Here is a 15,931-nt window from a genome sequence, read left to right as displayed (position 1 = left end):
AGGTTGAAGTACAAGGATATCCGAAGTGTGTTTTCGATGGGCATATCTCCTCGAGCAGAAAAATATTGGCAGGTGATCACTCAGATCAAATGCAAATACGCCAGCTTTAACTTCATTAGAACCTATATTTGTGCAAAAAACATCAATTAGAGACGATGAAGTCTCAGTTATTCTGGTAGGGAGGCTAATGGCGTTATAGCAGCCGTGGGATTTTAATAAAATATCAAGCTTATATTTTACGGAGTCATTCTGCAGCATATTGATATTGATGTCTCCACCACAAATAAAATCTAAATGATTTTCACTAACGAACACCAATATTGATTCAAAATGTTCTAGAAAAGCTACAACAGAACCATTTGGGGGACGATAACACACAGCCAATAAAGTTCTTTGTATCCTGACTAACAAAAATTCATAGTTCTGGGTTGTTGCAGAGTAATCTTCAATGAGCTCATAAGGATTGTCATCATTAACTAATATGCAAATCCCTCCACCATGCCCCGTGGACCGGTTGGTATATACTGTTTTATAGGACGGTAGGCGATAGACATCGGCTTCATTAGTGGACCATGTTTCTGTCAGCATTACAACATCAAATGTTCTCTGCACTTGTTAAAAAAAAAGATTCGAAACGCCTTCTTTGTTTCTGATTGAACGTACAGTGGCATGAAAACATTTGAAAGAATTAGCATATTGTTTGCCTAAGCAGTTCCCAAAAGTATGCCGTAAAATGTATGACTCTTTTTCCATGTTTGACAAAAAAACTTCTTATCTCAGTTTATCGAGATCGCCTACGCTGGCAATCGCTATTGCACTCTTCCCGCCCCTCCTGCGAACAAGAACTCGGCCGTTGCTATGCCACACAAACTTGAACTCATTCCTTTCGGCCCAGATTTTTGCGTCGGTTAAGAGTACACGCGCCCGTCTTGTCAAGTTTTCCAGGATGAACACTGTGTCACTTGAATCACGCAACTTTTTCCTACATTGCCACCAGATATCCCGGTTTGACTGCTTCACAAAGCGGCAAATTACACCAGGAATTTTATCTTTTTTTGCTGGTAGTCGTTGAATCGATACGACGTCACATTCCGCTATCTGCCGCAGGTTATGCTGCTTAGCAATCGCATTGATTTTGTAAAGCAGATTTTCTTCATCAGTCTGTTCACTTCCATGAAACTCGAGGTTGAGCCGTCGGCTCCTCCATTTAAGGTTGTCGACTTCAGCCCTTAGCTCAGCTACATTCCTGTCCTGGGATTCAATTTTGTCCACCCTGCATTTCAGTTCAGCGATATCCTGTTCATTTTTTTCGGTTCGTGTTAGCAGTTCGTTATTCTGGTCTTTAATGAAGTCTAGTGAGTCCGCAATTTTCTCAATCGTTTCTTTGAGTGGTAATGGGCATTGCAGGTCAGCATAAAATCTCTCAACGTCAGCTTCTTCAGCAGTAGTGGTTGGTGCATAGACATGGATAACTGTTATGTTGAAAGGCTGACCTTGGATCCAAAGTGAAATCATTCGGTCGTTTTTGGGGTTGTACCCTAGCACTGCTTCGCCCATTCTTCTGTTTACTATGAGAGCGACCCCATTCCTTTTCCTGGATTCGTGCCAACAATAAAAGACATAATGATCGCTGGAAATAAATTCTCCCATTCCGGTCCACTTGAGCTCGCTGATACCCAAGATATCAATGTTGAATCTGTCCATTTCTCACTTGACGACATCCAGTTTACCTTGCGTCGTAGATCTTACATTCCATGTTGCTATGTGATATATCTCCTTGCAACATCGGACTTTCCGGTCGCTTCCCGACACATCCACAACTGAGCGTCCTTTTGGCTTTAGCCCAGCCGCTTCATTCGTCCTGGAGCTACTAGGAATCGCCCTTTGTTCATCCCCAGTAACATGTGGGACGCCTTCCAACCTGGGGGGGCTCATCTTCCGGCGCCATATCATTAAGGGTATTGTGACTGGCCATAGGGTTTTCTTGGCAGGAAATACTGGAGTGGGTTGCCATTACCTTCTCCAGTGGATCACATTTTGTCAGAACTCTCTGCCGTGACCTGTCTATCTTGGGTGGCCCTACACAGCAGAGCTCACGACTTCATCGAGTTTCGCAAGCCCCTCCGCCACGACAAGGCAGTGATCTATGAAGGGGCGCCCACGGAAACAACGCCTTTTCCGTTCTGCCAAGTTATCTAGTACTAAATGTGCATGGAACAAATACCATACCATTGCTAAGCAATACTCCGATCTTACTGCCGAAACTAAACGCCAGTTCTTTTCCAATACCCTCCCCGAAATGTTACGAGCCAGCCCTAAGCGTTTCCGGAAAATAATTAACCCTGATACAAATACTGGTATTTTATTATGTGACACTGGCGGCTCATCAGTAGGCGTATCTGACGTGTCTAATGTATTAAACTGCACATCGTGTTCAGTTTTTACTAAAGAAGAGAATCATGATGTTCCCAACCTTCCACCATTGCCGCAACCATCAATGGAGAGCATCACATTGAACTCGTACGGTATTGTTATTGTTATTACGGAGAAATGAGCTTAATATTGTTACGTCGAAGATTTACAGTCCGAAAGCTGTCCGCACAAAAAACGTTGATGAGGGCACCGATTTCACAACACTCAGCGTCGTCGTCTTCTCGGAGTCTGTTGCACTCCTTCATCCTCATCACGAACAGCAAATAAAGCTAAGTAACACTACCCCCCCCCCCCCCGCGGGAAAGCAACAGTCCCGGTGCGGTCTATGTTAGCGAAATAGAACGTTGATAATAAGGCTTTAGACGGGACACATGGACTATTTCGGAGGTTGGAGCTGTGGACGGAGACTTCAGAAACACAGATTCAACTTCGTAAGTGACGTCGGTCACGGGGCGCAAAACACGGTAAGGGTCAGTGTAACGGGGAAAAAGTTATTCACACGAGCCCACTCGACGGCACGGGAGCCACAGCAAAACGAGAGATCCAGGAGTGTAGTGGACATCACGGTGGCGGCTGTCGTACCGGAACTTTTGGGAGTCTTGGGATGCAGAGAGCCTGGCATGAGCTATCCGACAGGCATCATGAGCGCGGGCGACGGCATTACGACAGTAAGTACTGGTGGCGTCTGCCGCGGGTAGGGAGGTGTCGAAGGGTAGTACCGGGTGTCGGCCAAATAATAAATAAAATGGGGAGTATCCAGCGGTAGAATGGACAGATGAATTGTAGGTGAATGTCACAAAAGGGAGGTGAACGTCCCAATCTCGATGGCCGTCAGACACATACATGGCCAGCATGTCTGTGAGAGTACGATTTAGACGTTCCGTGAGGCCGTTGGTCTGGGGGTGATAGGCGGTGGTGAATTTGTGGCGGGCGGATCACGAACGGAGAGTTTCGTCAACCACTCGCGACAGGAAGCAGCGGCCACGGTCATTTAGTAGTTCATGAGGAGCACCATGATGAAGAATCACGTTTTCTAGAAGGAAGTCAGCGACGTCTGTGCCGCAGCTGGTCGGGATGGCTCGGGTAATAGCGTACCGAGTAGCGTAATCGGTGGCGACGGGATCCATTTGTTCCCCGAGGTGAAAACTGGAAAGGGGCCAAGGAGGTCAACGCCTATACGGAAAAACGGGTAAATGGGTAAATTGTGGGCTTCTTCTTACGCTGACAGAGTTCACATGAGGCAATGTACTGCTGGACAGAGCGATAGAGCCCCGGCCAGTAGAAACGTCGACGAAGGCTGTCGTATGTGCGAGAGACACCCAGGTGGCCAGCAGTGGGAGCATCATGGAACTGTTCAAGGATGGTGGAACGCAGGTGTTGTGGAACGACGAGCAAAAGGGTGTGCAATCTGGTCGCATGTTACGTCGGTATAGGGTGTTCTCGTGGAGCACAAATAAGGCGAGAGATGGGTCATGGCGGTCGGATGTAAGACGGAGGATAATGGAATGCAGACAAGGATCTAAGTGCTGTTCCTTGGCAATGTTAGCAAAGGCCGAGACAGATAAGACAAATGCATCATCGTCAGAGTCTGCAGGACTAGGGGAGTCGACGGGATGACGTGACAAACAGTCTGCATCTTGGTGAAGTCGACCGGACTTGTAGACGACGGAAAAGGTGTATTCTTGTAATTGTAGCGCCCAGCGCCCCAAACGGCCAGTAGGATCTTTGAGAGAAGAAAGCCAGCACAAGGCACGATGGTCTGTTATCACAGTAAAAGGGCGGTCAAACAAATAAGGGCGGAATTTCGTAATAGCCCAGACGAGCGCCAGGAACTCTCGCTCTGTGATAGAATAATTTTGTTCGGGTGTTGACAGGAGGCGGCTGGCATACGCAATCACCCTTGTACGGCCGTGTTGTCGCTGAGTGAGTATAGCTCCTATTCCATGGCCACTTGCGTCGGTACGGAGTTCAGTATTGGCGGAAGGGTTGAAGTGGGCCAAGACTGGTGGAATAGTTAGAGCAGCAATAAGCTCTGAGAAAGCTGCAACTTTTTCAGGCCCCCAATAGAATGAAACGTTTTTCTTGAGGAGTTGGGTGAGCGGATGAGCAAGGACTGCGAAGTTTGGGACGAATCGTCGGAAGTAGGAACATAGGCCAATAAAGCTTCGGACATCGCCGGATGAACGCGGAGTGGGAAAATCTCTGACGGCACGTATCTTGTCAGGGTCAGGCTGAACGCCGGAAGCAATAATCAAGTGACAATTTCCCGATGGCCGAAACTGCATTTCTTTGAGTTGAGTTGAAGGCCGGCGCGGCGGAATAGCTCGAGAATAGTAGAAGGATGAGAGAGGTGGCTGTCAAAAGTGGATGCGAAAACAATGACGCCGTTTAAGTAACAAAGAAAAGTCGTCCACTTGAAGCCGCGCAGCAACGAGTCCATCATCCGTTCGAAAGCTGCAGGGGCGTTACATAGGCCAAAAGGCATGACTTTAAATTGATAGAGGCCGTCAGGGGTGATGAACGCTGTTTTTTCACGGTCTCTCTCGTCGACAGAAATCTGCCAGTAGCCGGAACGAAGGTCGATGGATGAAAAGTAGCTGGCTCCGTGCAAAGTATCAAGCGCGTCGTCGATGCGCGGAAGAGGATATACATCTTTTTTGGTTATCTTATTCAAATGACGGTAGTCAACGCAAAATCTCCAACTGTTATCCTTCTTGACCAACACGACAGGGGATGCCCAGGGGCTACTGGAAGGCTCGATTATGTCGTTTGCTAACATCTCTTCGACCTCCGTTTGAATGGCGCGTCGCTCGGCAAGCGAAACACGATAGGGCCGCCTGTGAATAGGACTGGCGTCACCGGTGTCAATGCAGTGACTGACAACTGTGGTTTGACCCAATGGGCGGGTACCGAAGTCAAAAAGGTCACTGTAGGTAAACAAAGGCTTGTGTAACTCAGCTGCGAATTCAGGTTGCAGATCAGCTGCAATCATGCTGTTAAGCGGATCAGGGCGCGATGTGGACGACGAGGGGTTGCTGGCAGGGACGGCAGTTGTATGATCTGTAGACAGAGCGGAAATGGCACAATCGGTCATCGGGGACCGCGCAGCTAATGAAATTCCCTCGTGCAGAACTTGAGTTGAAAAGCTGAAGTTAAGGACAGGGAGAGTGGTGCGGTTGTGGGAGATGTGCACAATTAGATGAGGAAGGATGACGTGCCGCTGCAGCATGACATCAGTATTGGGACAAGCGAGATAGTCGCCATCTGGGACGGGTGCAAATGGCGACATAGGGATGTAAACGGCAGTTTCAGGAGGAAGGCGACTAAACTGTGCTGGTCGAAGGCGGGGTGAGCAGGAGGCTTCTTCAGAGCAGAGCTGAAGGTCCAAGCGAAGTAGGCCGCTAGAGCAGTCAATAAGGGCAGAGTGGGCTGTTAATAAGCCAATGCCAAGGATAATGTCGTGGGGGCACTCATGTAGGACTGGGGCATGACGGTCAGCAATTGTAACTCGCGCCGTACACATGCCAACCACGGCGGCAGGGCTGCCATTGGCGACGCGAACTGTGGACGAGACGGCTGGCGTAAGGACTTTCTTGAGGCGACGGCAAAATGAGGAGCTAAGAACGGACAGTTTGGCGCCTGTATCAATTAGAGCAGAAACGGGAACTCCATCCACAAGGACGTCGATACGGTTATTTTGTAGGGCAGGGGTCTACAGAGGTTTTTCGGTCCGGGTCATAAATGCAGCGTCATCTCCGGGAGCTGCATTGGCTAGTGTTCCGGTAAGTGGCCAGAATAGGACGGTGGAGAACTGCGGCGAGGAAGAGGAGAACGCGAACGTCGTGCTTGCGGGGATGGTGAACGGTTGGCAGCATGGACAGTGGAACCGGGGTCAGCAAGTGTCTGGTCGGGGCGAGGTGATAAATAGCGAGGGGCATAGTCCCCGCGGCGGTCGACGTAGGTGTACCGACGAGATGGCGTGTACCAGCGGCTACGGCAGTGACGGGAAATGTGGCCAACACGAGAACAAGCAAAACAGATGGGATGATTGTCGTGGGTACGCCATTCATTTGGGTTGCGGTAATAATATCGGGGCGAGAAACCGACGTTGGTTGAGGCAGCAGCAATTACTGGAGGGGCAGATCCTGAATCAGTGGTGTCGGTGGTGCTGGTAGAAGGGAGGCCCATATTCGCAAACTCGTGGCGAACAACAGCCTTAATAAGTGATATAGTAGCAAGAGTGTTGTCGGGTGTATGCGACAGCGATGCCGCGGGAGTCATTGCCTCAAGCTCTTGGCGGACAATGCGTGTCAGTGTTGTCGTTAGCAGGCGGTCGAGGAGTCGGGATATCGAGGACAGGAGGAGATAGCAGCCGTGTTCGGCAGCCGGTCGAAACGGTGAGATATGCGCCTCTGTTTGGCCTGCTCAAAACGTCGGCACACTTGCAGCACAGAGTCCACGGTGGAGCAATCCCTGCACAAAAGAAGGTTGAAGGCATCGTCGGCAATGTCGTTTACTATATGGTCGACTTTATCCTCCTCAGGCATGCCTTGGTCGACTTTGCGGCATAGAGACAGGACGTCTTGGATGTAAGTGAGATAAGACTCCGTAGACGTTTGGGCGCGAGAGGCGAGCGCTTTCTTGGCAGCAATTTGGCGGCCAATAGGCTTTCCGAATAAGTCGTGGAGCTTCTGTTTGCAGATATCCCAAGATGTTAGCTCATCTTCGTGGGTTTCAAACCACACCCGCGCGGTCTCAGCCAAGCAAACGTTTACATTCGCGAGCATGAGTGTGGCATCCCACCTGTTATGCTTGCTCACGCGCTCGTATAGGGCTAGCAAGTCGTCTACGTCGACGTCGTCGGTCCCGCAGAAGGTTCCAGGGTCACGGGGGTGGGCCATGACAACAGCAGGTGCGGCGGCTGTAGAGGTAGAGGCGTTTGTAGTCATTGTAGTGGTTCCGATGTGGCGGCCGCTGCGGAGATCCAGCTTGTGACAGGGGATCGAATAGATTCACCTCCACCAAGAGATGTTACGTGGAAGATTTACAGGCCGAAAGCTGTCCGCACAACTAACGTTGATGAGGGCACCGATTTCAGAACACTCAGCGTCGTCGTCTTCTCGGAGTCTGTTGCACTTCTTCATCCTCATCACGAACAGCGAATACAGCTAAGTAACAATATTTATCAAATATACCGGGGATGCATGAAATCTACGCGCAGTAAGTCTCAAGCACAGTCTCAGAAAGTCTTGTCCCTGAACGAATCCCCGCTCATCCACATCGTCCTCCTCTGTCACATGCGCAACGTAATTGACGTAGCAGTTTCCTCCGGGGCAGATGAAGCTCGTCTTCGAGCGAGTCATTTAGATTTGGAAAAGCAGCGTTTCAGTCGTGTCACATGAGCCAGACGAGTTGTCCGCGATTATTGATTAGTCGATGTTACTTTAGCGATAACGTAAGTTACTTCACTTAAACGACTTGCAACAACGAAGGGTCCGGCGTATTGCCACAAGAACTTCTGGTACAGTCCTCAGCGTCGTAATGGCGTCCAAAGCCAAACCAAATATCCGAATTCATAAGTTACAGCAGCATGAGCCGCATCATACCGAACCATCGTGCGGCCTTGGGAGACGATAGTTCGCAAACGAGACAGATTTTGCAACAGAGAATGGAAGAATGGTGTCCAGGATTGTTGATCGTGAGCGCGCATAAAGAAGGAAAAAATGAGAGTGTCCGGCCACTTCTGTGGAGTTCGATGGACGACACTTCAAAGAGGGCTTGTGCGTGGCCCCTCGTTTATTCGACGTGACAAGTATATATACAGACGCTGAGTATCTCACTCATGCGCCGGGCATTACAAACGTACACGTGCACTTGTTGTGATAGCTAATATCACACAAGTAGCGATAATGCCACATCATCACTTTCCCTTTTGGAAAAACTGCAATTTACAAAACGAAGTAAACACTTTAAAATAAGCCACAAATACAACGACTTCAAAGCAAACTGTCTGAATGACATTAACACAAAAATACACAACAAATACAACAACTTCAAAGCAAAAGGCCTGAATGGCATTCAGAAATACCGTATCTTTCTGGCTTTTTTACTTTTCGACCAAAGCGTGTCACATATTCATCTCCAACCGCAGGCGAAGAGATATTTGGCGGTGTCTGCATCGGGTCACTTGGGACCGTTTGTGCATTGGAAAGATTGTTTTTGTTCTCCTCTACACCATCTGGGACAGTCTGTGCATTAGGAACACAGTTTACGTTCTCCCCGAGAATATCTAGGCTAGATGAAAATTCGTACGCCCCGTCAGAGTCCGAATCTTTTTTGGGCGCTTGCTTGATTAGTGCTCGCCTGTTACGTTTAATCTGAACCCCGTTATCCAAAGCCACACTATTGTTACGTGGTGACATGACAAGCGATGGAACACGGCGACACAACAGAAACAGAACGACATGATGACATGACGATGAAATATGCTTTAATGGCCAGCGGGCCTGGCGCGAGCGCTCCGCCCCGCGCCACTCCGCTTCGTCATCTTCGTAGCACTACCCGGGCCACCGAGCGATCGTCCCGATCGATTGCTAGAAGTCAAATGCATGAATCGACGATGAACACAGACACAGGATTAGGACATGAAACGCTGGACACCACATTGAATGCGAAGATGGGATGAATGCTTGCTCCGGAGCATCAGGTCCAATCTTCATCGTTTGTCGAAGGCCAAGGTTCATGGACACGCTGAACGGCTTGGGCGGGGGTGCTAGCTGTCTTCGCTCTAGTGGTCGTGAGGTCACTTCGTCGTGGGGTCGGTCGGGTCGGCTTTGGGCTCTTCCTGGCCGTCGTGTGTTGTGGTCAAGGTTGGGGACGGGGCTGGGGAGAGCGGCTGGTCGGGTCTGAGCACTAAGGGCTGGGGTAAAGCTGGGCGGCGATCTCCACGGGCTCTCGGCCGATGAACCCGGCGTACGGTTGGCTTCGACGGGACACAGCGAGGATGGGGATGAACCGCACCTCCAACCAAATGTTACGTGTTGACATGACAAGCGATGGAACACGGCGAACCAACAGAAACAGAACGACGTGATGACATGACGATGAAATATGCTTTAATGGCCAGCGGGCCTGGCGCGAGCGCTCCGCCCCGCGCCACTACCCGATTCGTCATTTTCATAGTAAAAGAGTTTTTTTACTGTGTTTTAACAGGGATAATAGCCCTCTCGAAGTTGCACGGCGAACCACACAAGAACACAGCTAGTCTAGGCCTCCACAAGCGAGCTCGAGCAGCGCAGCGGCACTTCGTCGTCTTTATCCTCATCTTCGTGATATTCTCGCCTAGTTCATCCTCGTCTTCGTAATATCCTGGCGTAGTTCACTACAATTTCCCCTGGAGCGAGGAGGAGCCATCCTGGCGACCTATGGTGAGGGCAAGAGGAGCGGATCGTAGTACATTTTGAGGCAGCTCACGTGCCCAGTTTCGCGGCCGCGATGACGCATGTCGGAAGAGGGAGTGAGTGGCTCCACGATGTAATTCACAGGAGAGGTTTGACGGATAATGCGGTAGGGGCCGTGATACTCGGTTCGAAATTTTGACGACAATCCCGGTTGGGTGCCAGGAACCCAGAGCCAAACAAAGGATCCTGCAGAAAAAACGTGTGGCGTCTGATCTTTGTCGTGGTGATGCTTTTGACGGCCTTGAGATTCCGATGTAAAACACCGGGCCAACTGGCGACATTCATCCGCAGGTTTGGCAAGGTCTGAAAGGAGAGTACACTCGGAGGAGTCGGGACGATATGGTAAAATAGTGTCCATCGTGGACCACGCCTCACGCCCATAAAGAAAGAAGAAAGGGCTAAATCCAGTGGTTGACTGCGTGGCGGTGTTGTAAGCGTATGTCACGAAAGGAAGAACAGCGTCCCAGTTAGTCTGATCGGCGGCAACGTACATCGTCAGCATATTTCCGAGAGTACGATTGAAGCGCTCAGTCAGCCCGTTAGTTTGAGGGTGGTAGGCTGTTGTGGTCCGATGTATGATGCGACATTCGGCCAGTGGAGTTTCAACGACGTTGGAAAGGAAGACGCGTCCTCAGTCACTCAGTAGCTTTTGCGGCGCGCCGTGGCGAAGAACAAAATGATGTAGCAAGAACAGGGCAACTTCACGGGCAGTAGCGGCGGGTAAAGCGGCGGTCTCGGCATACCGGGTGAGGTGGTCGATGCCGACGATAATCCACCGGTTCCCAGAAACCGTGTAGGGAAGTGGCCCGTAAAGGTCAACGCCAATGCGGTCAAAAGGGCAGGCCGGGAATGGAAGGGGTTGTAAGGGGCCAGAAGCACGAGGTGGGGATGACTTCCGGCGCTGACAGGCGATGCAGGAGCGGACGTATTTGCGAATATAACCGTACATTCCGCGCCATTAGTAGCGTTGAGAAATTCTTTGAAACGTCTTGACTACACCAGGATGGGCACACGGAGGGTCGGCATGGAAAGAGGCGCAAATTTCATGTCGTAAATGTCGGGGAATGACGATTAGCCACCGTCGACCATCAGTCATATAATTGCGGCGGTAGAGAAGACCGTCTCGTAGGGCAAAGTGTGGTGCTTGACGGCGTAAAGCCCTAGAAGGTGCCGCAGCGTTAGGAGAAGTGGACACGGTGTCGATAAGAGATGCGAGCCACTTTCATTCCCACCTTTCTCCCTTCCCTTACGGCGCGGTTCAGGTGTCCACAGAGCAAGTGTGACAGTCACTGCGCCTTTCCCTTCCTGTGAACTAATTAATTAATGGGTCTTTGGGCTGCTCCGCAGGCATGTCAGCGATGGTTAGAGAGGAGAGGACGGGATCAGCCGCCGTGGAGCAAGCAGGTTCGTTGGAGAGGGGAGAACGAGACAGTGCGTCGGCGTCCGTGTGTTTACGGCCAGAGCGATATATAACACGGATGTCAAATTCCTGTAGGCGGAGAGCCCATCGTGCGAGGCTGCCGGACGGGTCTTTAAGAGAGGACAGCCAACATAACGCGTGGTGGTCCGTGACGACGTCAAACTGGCGAGCGTAAAGGTAGGATCGGAATTCGTTAATTGCACAATTTCCAAACACGCCTTTTCCGTAACTGAGTAGTTGCATTCAGCTTTAGAGAGGACACGACTCGCGTACGCGACGACGTATTCGTGAAAACCATTTTTCCGTTGTGTCAAGACAGCTCCGAGGCCAACCCCACTCGCCTCAGTATGGACCTCGGTGGGTGCTGTCGGGTCGTAGTGGCGAAGGATTGGTGCGAAGTCAAAATATGGCGCAATGAGGTTGAACGCTTCGTCGTACTCAACCGACCACGCAGTTAAGTCACTGTTTTCTCTGAGTAGTTTCGTCAGGGGTGCAATTATCGAAGCAAAATTCTGCACGAAGCGCCGAAAATAGGAGCATAGACCTATGAAGCTTCGAAGTTGCTTGAGCGAAACCGGCTTAGGAAACTCCGCCACTGCGTGCAGCTTGGCCGGATCAGGGCGAACACCTTCCTTAGAGACGATGTGATCCAAAATAGTCACCTCCCTGGCACCGAAGTGACACTTCTTGAGATTCAGTTGCAGGCCGGCGTCAGTAAGGCAAACCAAAACTTGCCGCAAGCGCTCTAGGTGCGTAGCGAAGTCGGTGGAAAAGACAACAATGTCGTCCAAGTAGCAGAGGCAGATGTGCCACTTGAACTTCCACAGGATGTTATCCATCATCCTCTTGGATGTGGCGGGCGCATTGCACAGACCGATGGGCATCACATTAAATTCATAGAGGCCATCCGACGTCACAAATGCGGTCTTCTCTCTGTCACAGGCGGCCATTGGCACTTGCTAGTAACCGGAACGTAAATCAAGAGACGAAAAGTACTCGGCACCTTGGAGGCAATCAAGAGCGTCGTCTATACGCGGAAGGGGGTAATTGTCCTTGTGGGTAATTTTGTTGAGGCGCCGGTAATCGATACAAAGGTGAAACGAACCATCTTTCTTTTTCACTAGCACCACTGGCGAAGACCAGGGGCTTTGTGATGGACGGATTACACCACATTGTAGCATGTCCTCAACATGCTCATTGATCACGCGATGCTCTGCCGCTGACACACGATAGGGGCGCTGTCGAAAAGGCGAGTTAGAGCCGGTCTGAATGTGATGCGCGACTGTGGAAGTGCGGCCGAGAGGTGTGTGGGCGGCGTCGAAGGCGAAGCGAAATGCCTGTAAAAGGGCCACAAGCTGAGACCGGTAGGTGGAAGGAAGAGCGTCATCGATGGCGGCTCGAAAGAAGTCGTCTGGCAACGAATCAGGCGTCGGATCGGACTGCAGAGCATCAGTGTAGTTACTATAGTGCCTAGAAATATACTGGCTAGTGTGCGCAGCGCGCGCGTTTCGTCCGGGAGGGGGAGGCTCCCGCCGCGATGAATGCTAAATAGAACGATGGTTTAGTTAACCATTCTAAATCAATAATTAAGATATATGGAGAAAAATGAGCATGATAGCTACTGCTACCACCCCGTTTCAAAGGGGACGCTCCTATATTCCATCCATCCCATCCATCCAATGCGCGGAGAGGCCGCAAGGGGCGCTGCTGGTCGAGTGGGTGCGTGCGAAAGCTCGCGAACTCCTGTCGTCTGCTACCGCGCCGATGCCGCGCAGCCTCGCGCGATTGCTTAGGACGTGTGAAATCAACGTTTGACACGCATCATCTCTTGGATGTGAAGCTGAAAGACGCTAAACGTGAGCAGAAACATCCTAAGATGTTAAAGGCTAAGCGGCAATGCAAAGAGCGGACATGTTTCGTGCCGTTGAGTGGAAGCGGTTATCGGTCCAACGAAGAAAAGGTGTCTTTGTTTACTGCACCGGCGTACCCAGCACGGCTTGCTGAATGGGAAAATAGAACCAAGAGGACAGACAGAAGGCGGACACCGAAGTCTGTTGTGTGTGAAAAACATTTCGAGGTCGAATGCATCGAGAGATCTTTTCAGGTTACGGTGAACGGCGTCGTGAACGAACTCGCCCAAGAGAAGCCACGCCTGAAGCCCGATGCTGTCCCTACAATATTCAAAAATTACCCAGTTCATCTTGCGCCTAAAAAGATGGTAAAAAGGAAGGTGCGGAACATTTGCGACCAAGGACCGGCACCTGAACAACGGAAGCGAAATGTCGAGCTGGTGGCTCCCGAGTTGTGCTCCGTCGTCGATGGGAATGATGCGCGGGTTGACCCCGATTGCGTTACTCGTGTAGGTGCATCAGAGGAACTCCAGAAGCAGTCCGATTCCGAGCAGACAGACATTGCTACAGGACCGGTGTGTCATAGCGAAGCGATACTGCAGTCTCCGTGCCCAAGTGATGTTCGGCACCCGTTCGATGGAATTCTGATTCCGGTGACATGGATGAAGTTGCCTGCTACGTTAAATGGCGCTTTGACTTATGCCTGTTGCGAGACCGAAGCTGGTGACTTCTCAAAGCTATTCATCGAAAGAATGGTGACTTTTGGAAAACCTCTTGAGCACGGTTCTGTAATTTCCAAAATTTACTTCCGAGGAAGAGAAAAGGAAAAGTGCGTGCTTACAGCCCGCCATGAGGCAGAGACATTGATTAAAGAAATGGCTCTGCGTGCCCTCTGTAATGGATGTGGCATGATTCCTGCTGCAGGCAAGCACCCCTCATACAGAAGCATGTACTTTGCAGAAAAATGCTTGCTGACCACCGATGGGAAAGGAGAGTCATGCTTGCACTGCAAATATTTACGAAAGCTCTCGCAGAACAACGTGTACAGAAGAAAAAAGACGAAAGGTTCTTGCAGTGACAAAAAAAAAATTAAAAGACGAGGAAAAGCCTGGCTAATGCTGAGCAGCAGGTTGCTCAAATGAAGGAGCAAAACAATGCACTGAGCGAAGAAACTCTTGAGGCAAAAATACATACACTCCCGAAAAAGCAGCAGTTAGCTGTGAGAGCTTGTTTCCTGGCCGCAACACGAAAGTCTCTGAGAGGCATGCCTTATGATGATGCCTGGATTGTCGAATGTCTGCCAAAGCTCTACGAGCACCTTCGGAAGCAGAGCATTATGATTCTGCCTGGACGAAAATGTTTGCAAAAATATCTGCAACGATTTAAGGGTGGCTTTGGTCTGAACGCGAATGTTTTTACGGCTATAAGCGAAAAGACCAAAAGCATGGACACGCTCAGCCGTCATGGGGGCCTTCTTGTGGACGAAATTAAACTCTCGGAACATCTCAATGTGAAGGCAGCGGGTGAGTTTCAAGACTACTTTCAAAATGTCATTATTGTAGATTTACATTAATTCTGAAATTCAGGTAGAAAATCAAAACTGCATTTTATTCGATCCATTATGACAACCAATGTTCCGCTTGATGCGTAATGTGCTTTCTGTAACAATTCAGGGAACATTGAAGGCTTCGTGGATCTTGGCGACTACACGACCAGTGACCACACAGGTGTGCTCGCAGACCACGGAGGTGGTGCTTTTTCAACCCTACACCTGGGTAAGTTTTAAATGTGCTAGCTAGCTTTCTAACTTATGGCATCTACAAATTGGTTATCTCGTACCATCATTCTTGCCCATTTTTCAGGGAGCTGGACGCAAATCCTTGGCGTTTTTGCCTCGAATGGAAATGTAAAAGCAGCCACACTGGCAAAAATTATACTTGAATGCACGGTGCTGGCTGAGCAAGCTGGCTTGTATGTTGACTCCGTGACATGTGACGGGGCCAGCTGGAACAGGAGTATGTGGCGGATATTTGGCGTACATGGTGAGCAAACTATTATTTCACTCATTTGTTAATGCTGTCAGCATGTGTGGAAGCATCCGAAAATAATAATATAATAGGTTCACGGGAAGGAAAAGGCGCAGTATCTGTCACACTTGCTCTGTGGACACCTGACCGCGCCGTAAGGGAAGGACGGAAGGAAGGTGAGAGTGAAAGTGGAATGAGAGAAAAGAGAGCCGTAGTGGAGGGCGACGCAGTAATTTCGACCAGCTGGGGAGGAGGAGGAGGAGGAAGAACATTTATTTCCGCCGAATATAGTGCAGCAGCCACCTACGTGTCCGCACGCAGGCGTCCGGGGAGGCAGTCTGTCACACCGCGGCCAGAGGACACCCGGCCTCGTCTAGGAGAAGAGGTCTTCAGCCTCGGCCGCCAGGCGGACGGCGAATCGCTGTGTTTTTTCGTCGGAGCTTCTTAGCGTGGTCTCCCATTCATCGCTAGTTTTAATCGCGTTGCGCCCTGGGGCACGAACGCATCTCCATATTATATGATCTAATGTTGCCACGTGGCCGCAAAATTTACAAATTTCGGTTTCTGCACCGTCCCGCTTCCGCCCTCTGGCACCCGTCCAACTCCTCCACAGGGGCGAAAAGAAATTTCGAGCTTGGAGTCTTCTCCAGTCGTACGATTCCTTTTTACTCACGGATCTAACCGGTGGCGGATATATCCTCCGGTCTTTCTTCCAGTTGTCGGTTGCATCCCTAAAGGTAC

At 50.3% G+C, this 15,931-nt stretch overlaps 1 protein-coding gene across 1 annotated transcript; it reads right to left on the bottom strand.

The window, feature by feature from the left end:
* Positions 1 to 371: 371 nt before the first annotated feature.
* LOC146180443 (uncharacterized) lies at positions 372 to 2,483 on the bottom strand. Its single transcript, XM_084577754.1, has 2 exons — positions 2,474 to 2,483; positions 372 to 1,436 (listed from the first exon to the last, which is right to left on the bottom strand). The coding sequence occupies exons 1-2, from the start codon at positions 2,481 to 2,483 to the stop codon at positions 772 to 774; spliced, it is 675 nt and encodes a 224-aa protein (XP_084433880.1). The 3' UTR covers positions 372 to 771.
* Between the last annotated feature and the right edge of the window lie 13,448 nt (positions 2,484 to 15,931).

Source organism: Amblyomma maculatum, chromosome 8, assembly GCF_055883805.1.
Source record: "Amblyomma maculatum isolate TAMU_Amacu chromosome 8, ASM5588380v1, whole genome shotgun sequence".
Taxonomy (NCBI): Eukaryota; Metazoa; Arthropoda; class Arachnida; order Ixodida; family Ixodidae; genus Amblyomma; species Amblyomma maculatum.
Note: the sequence above shows the minus strand (reverse complement) of the source record. Positions and strands in the feature narration are given on the sequence as shown.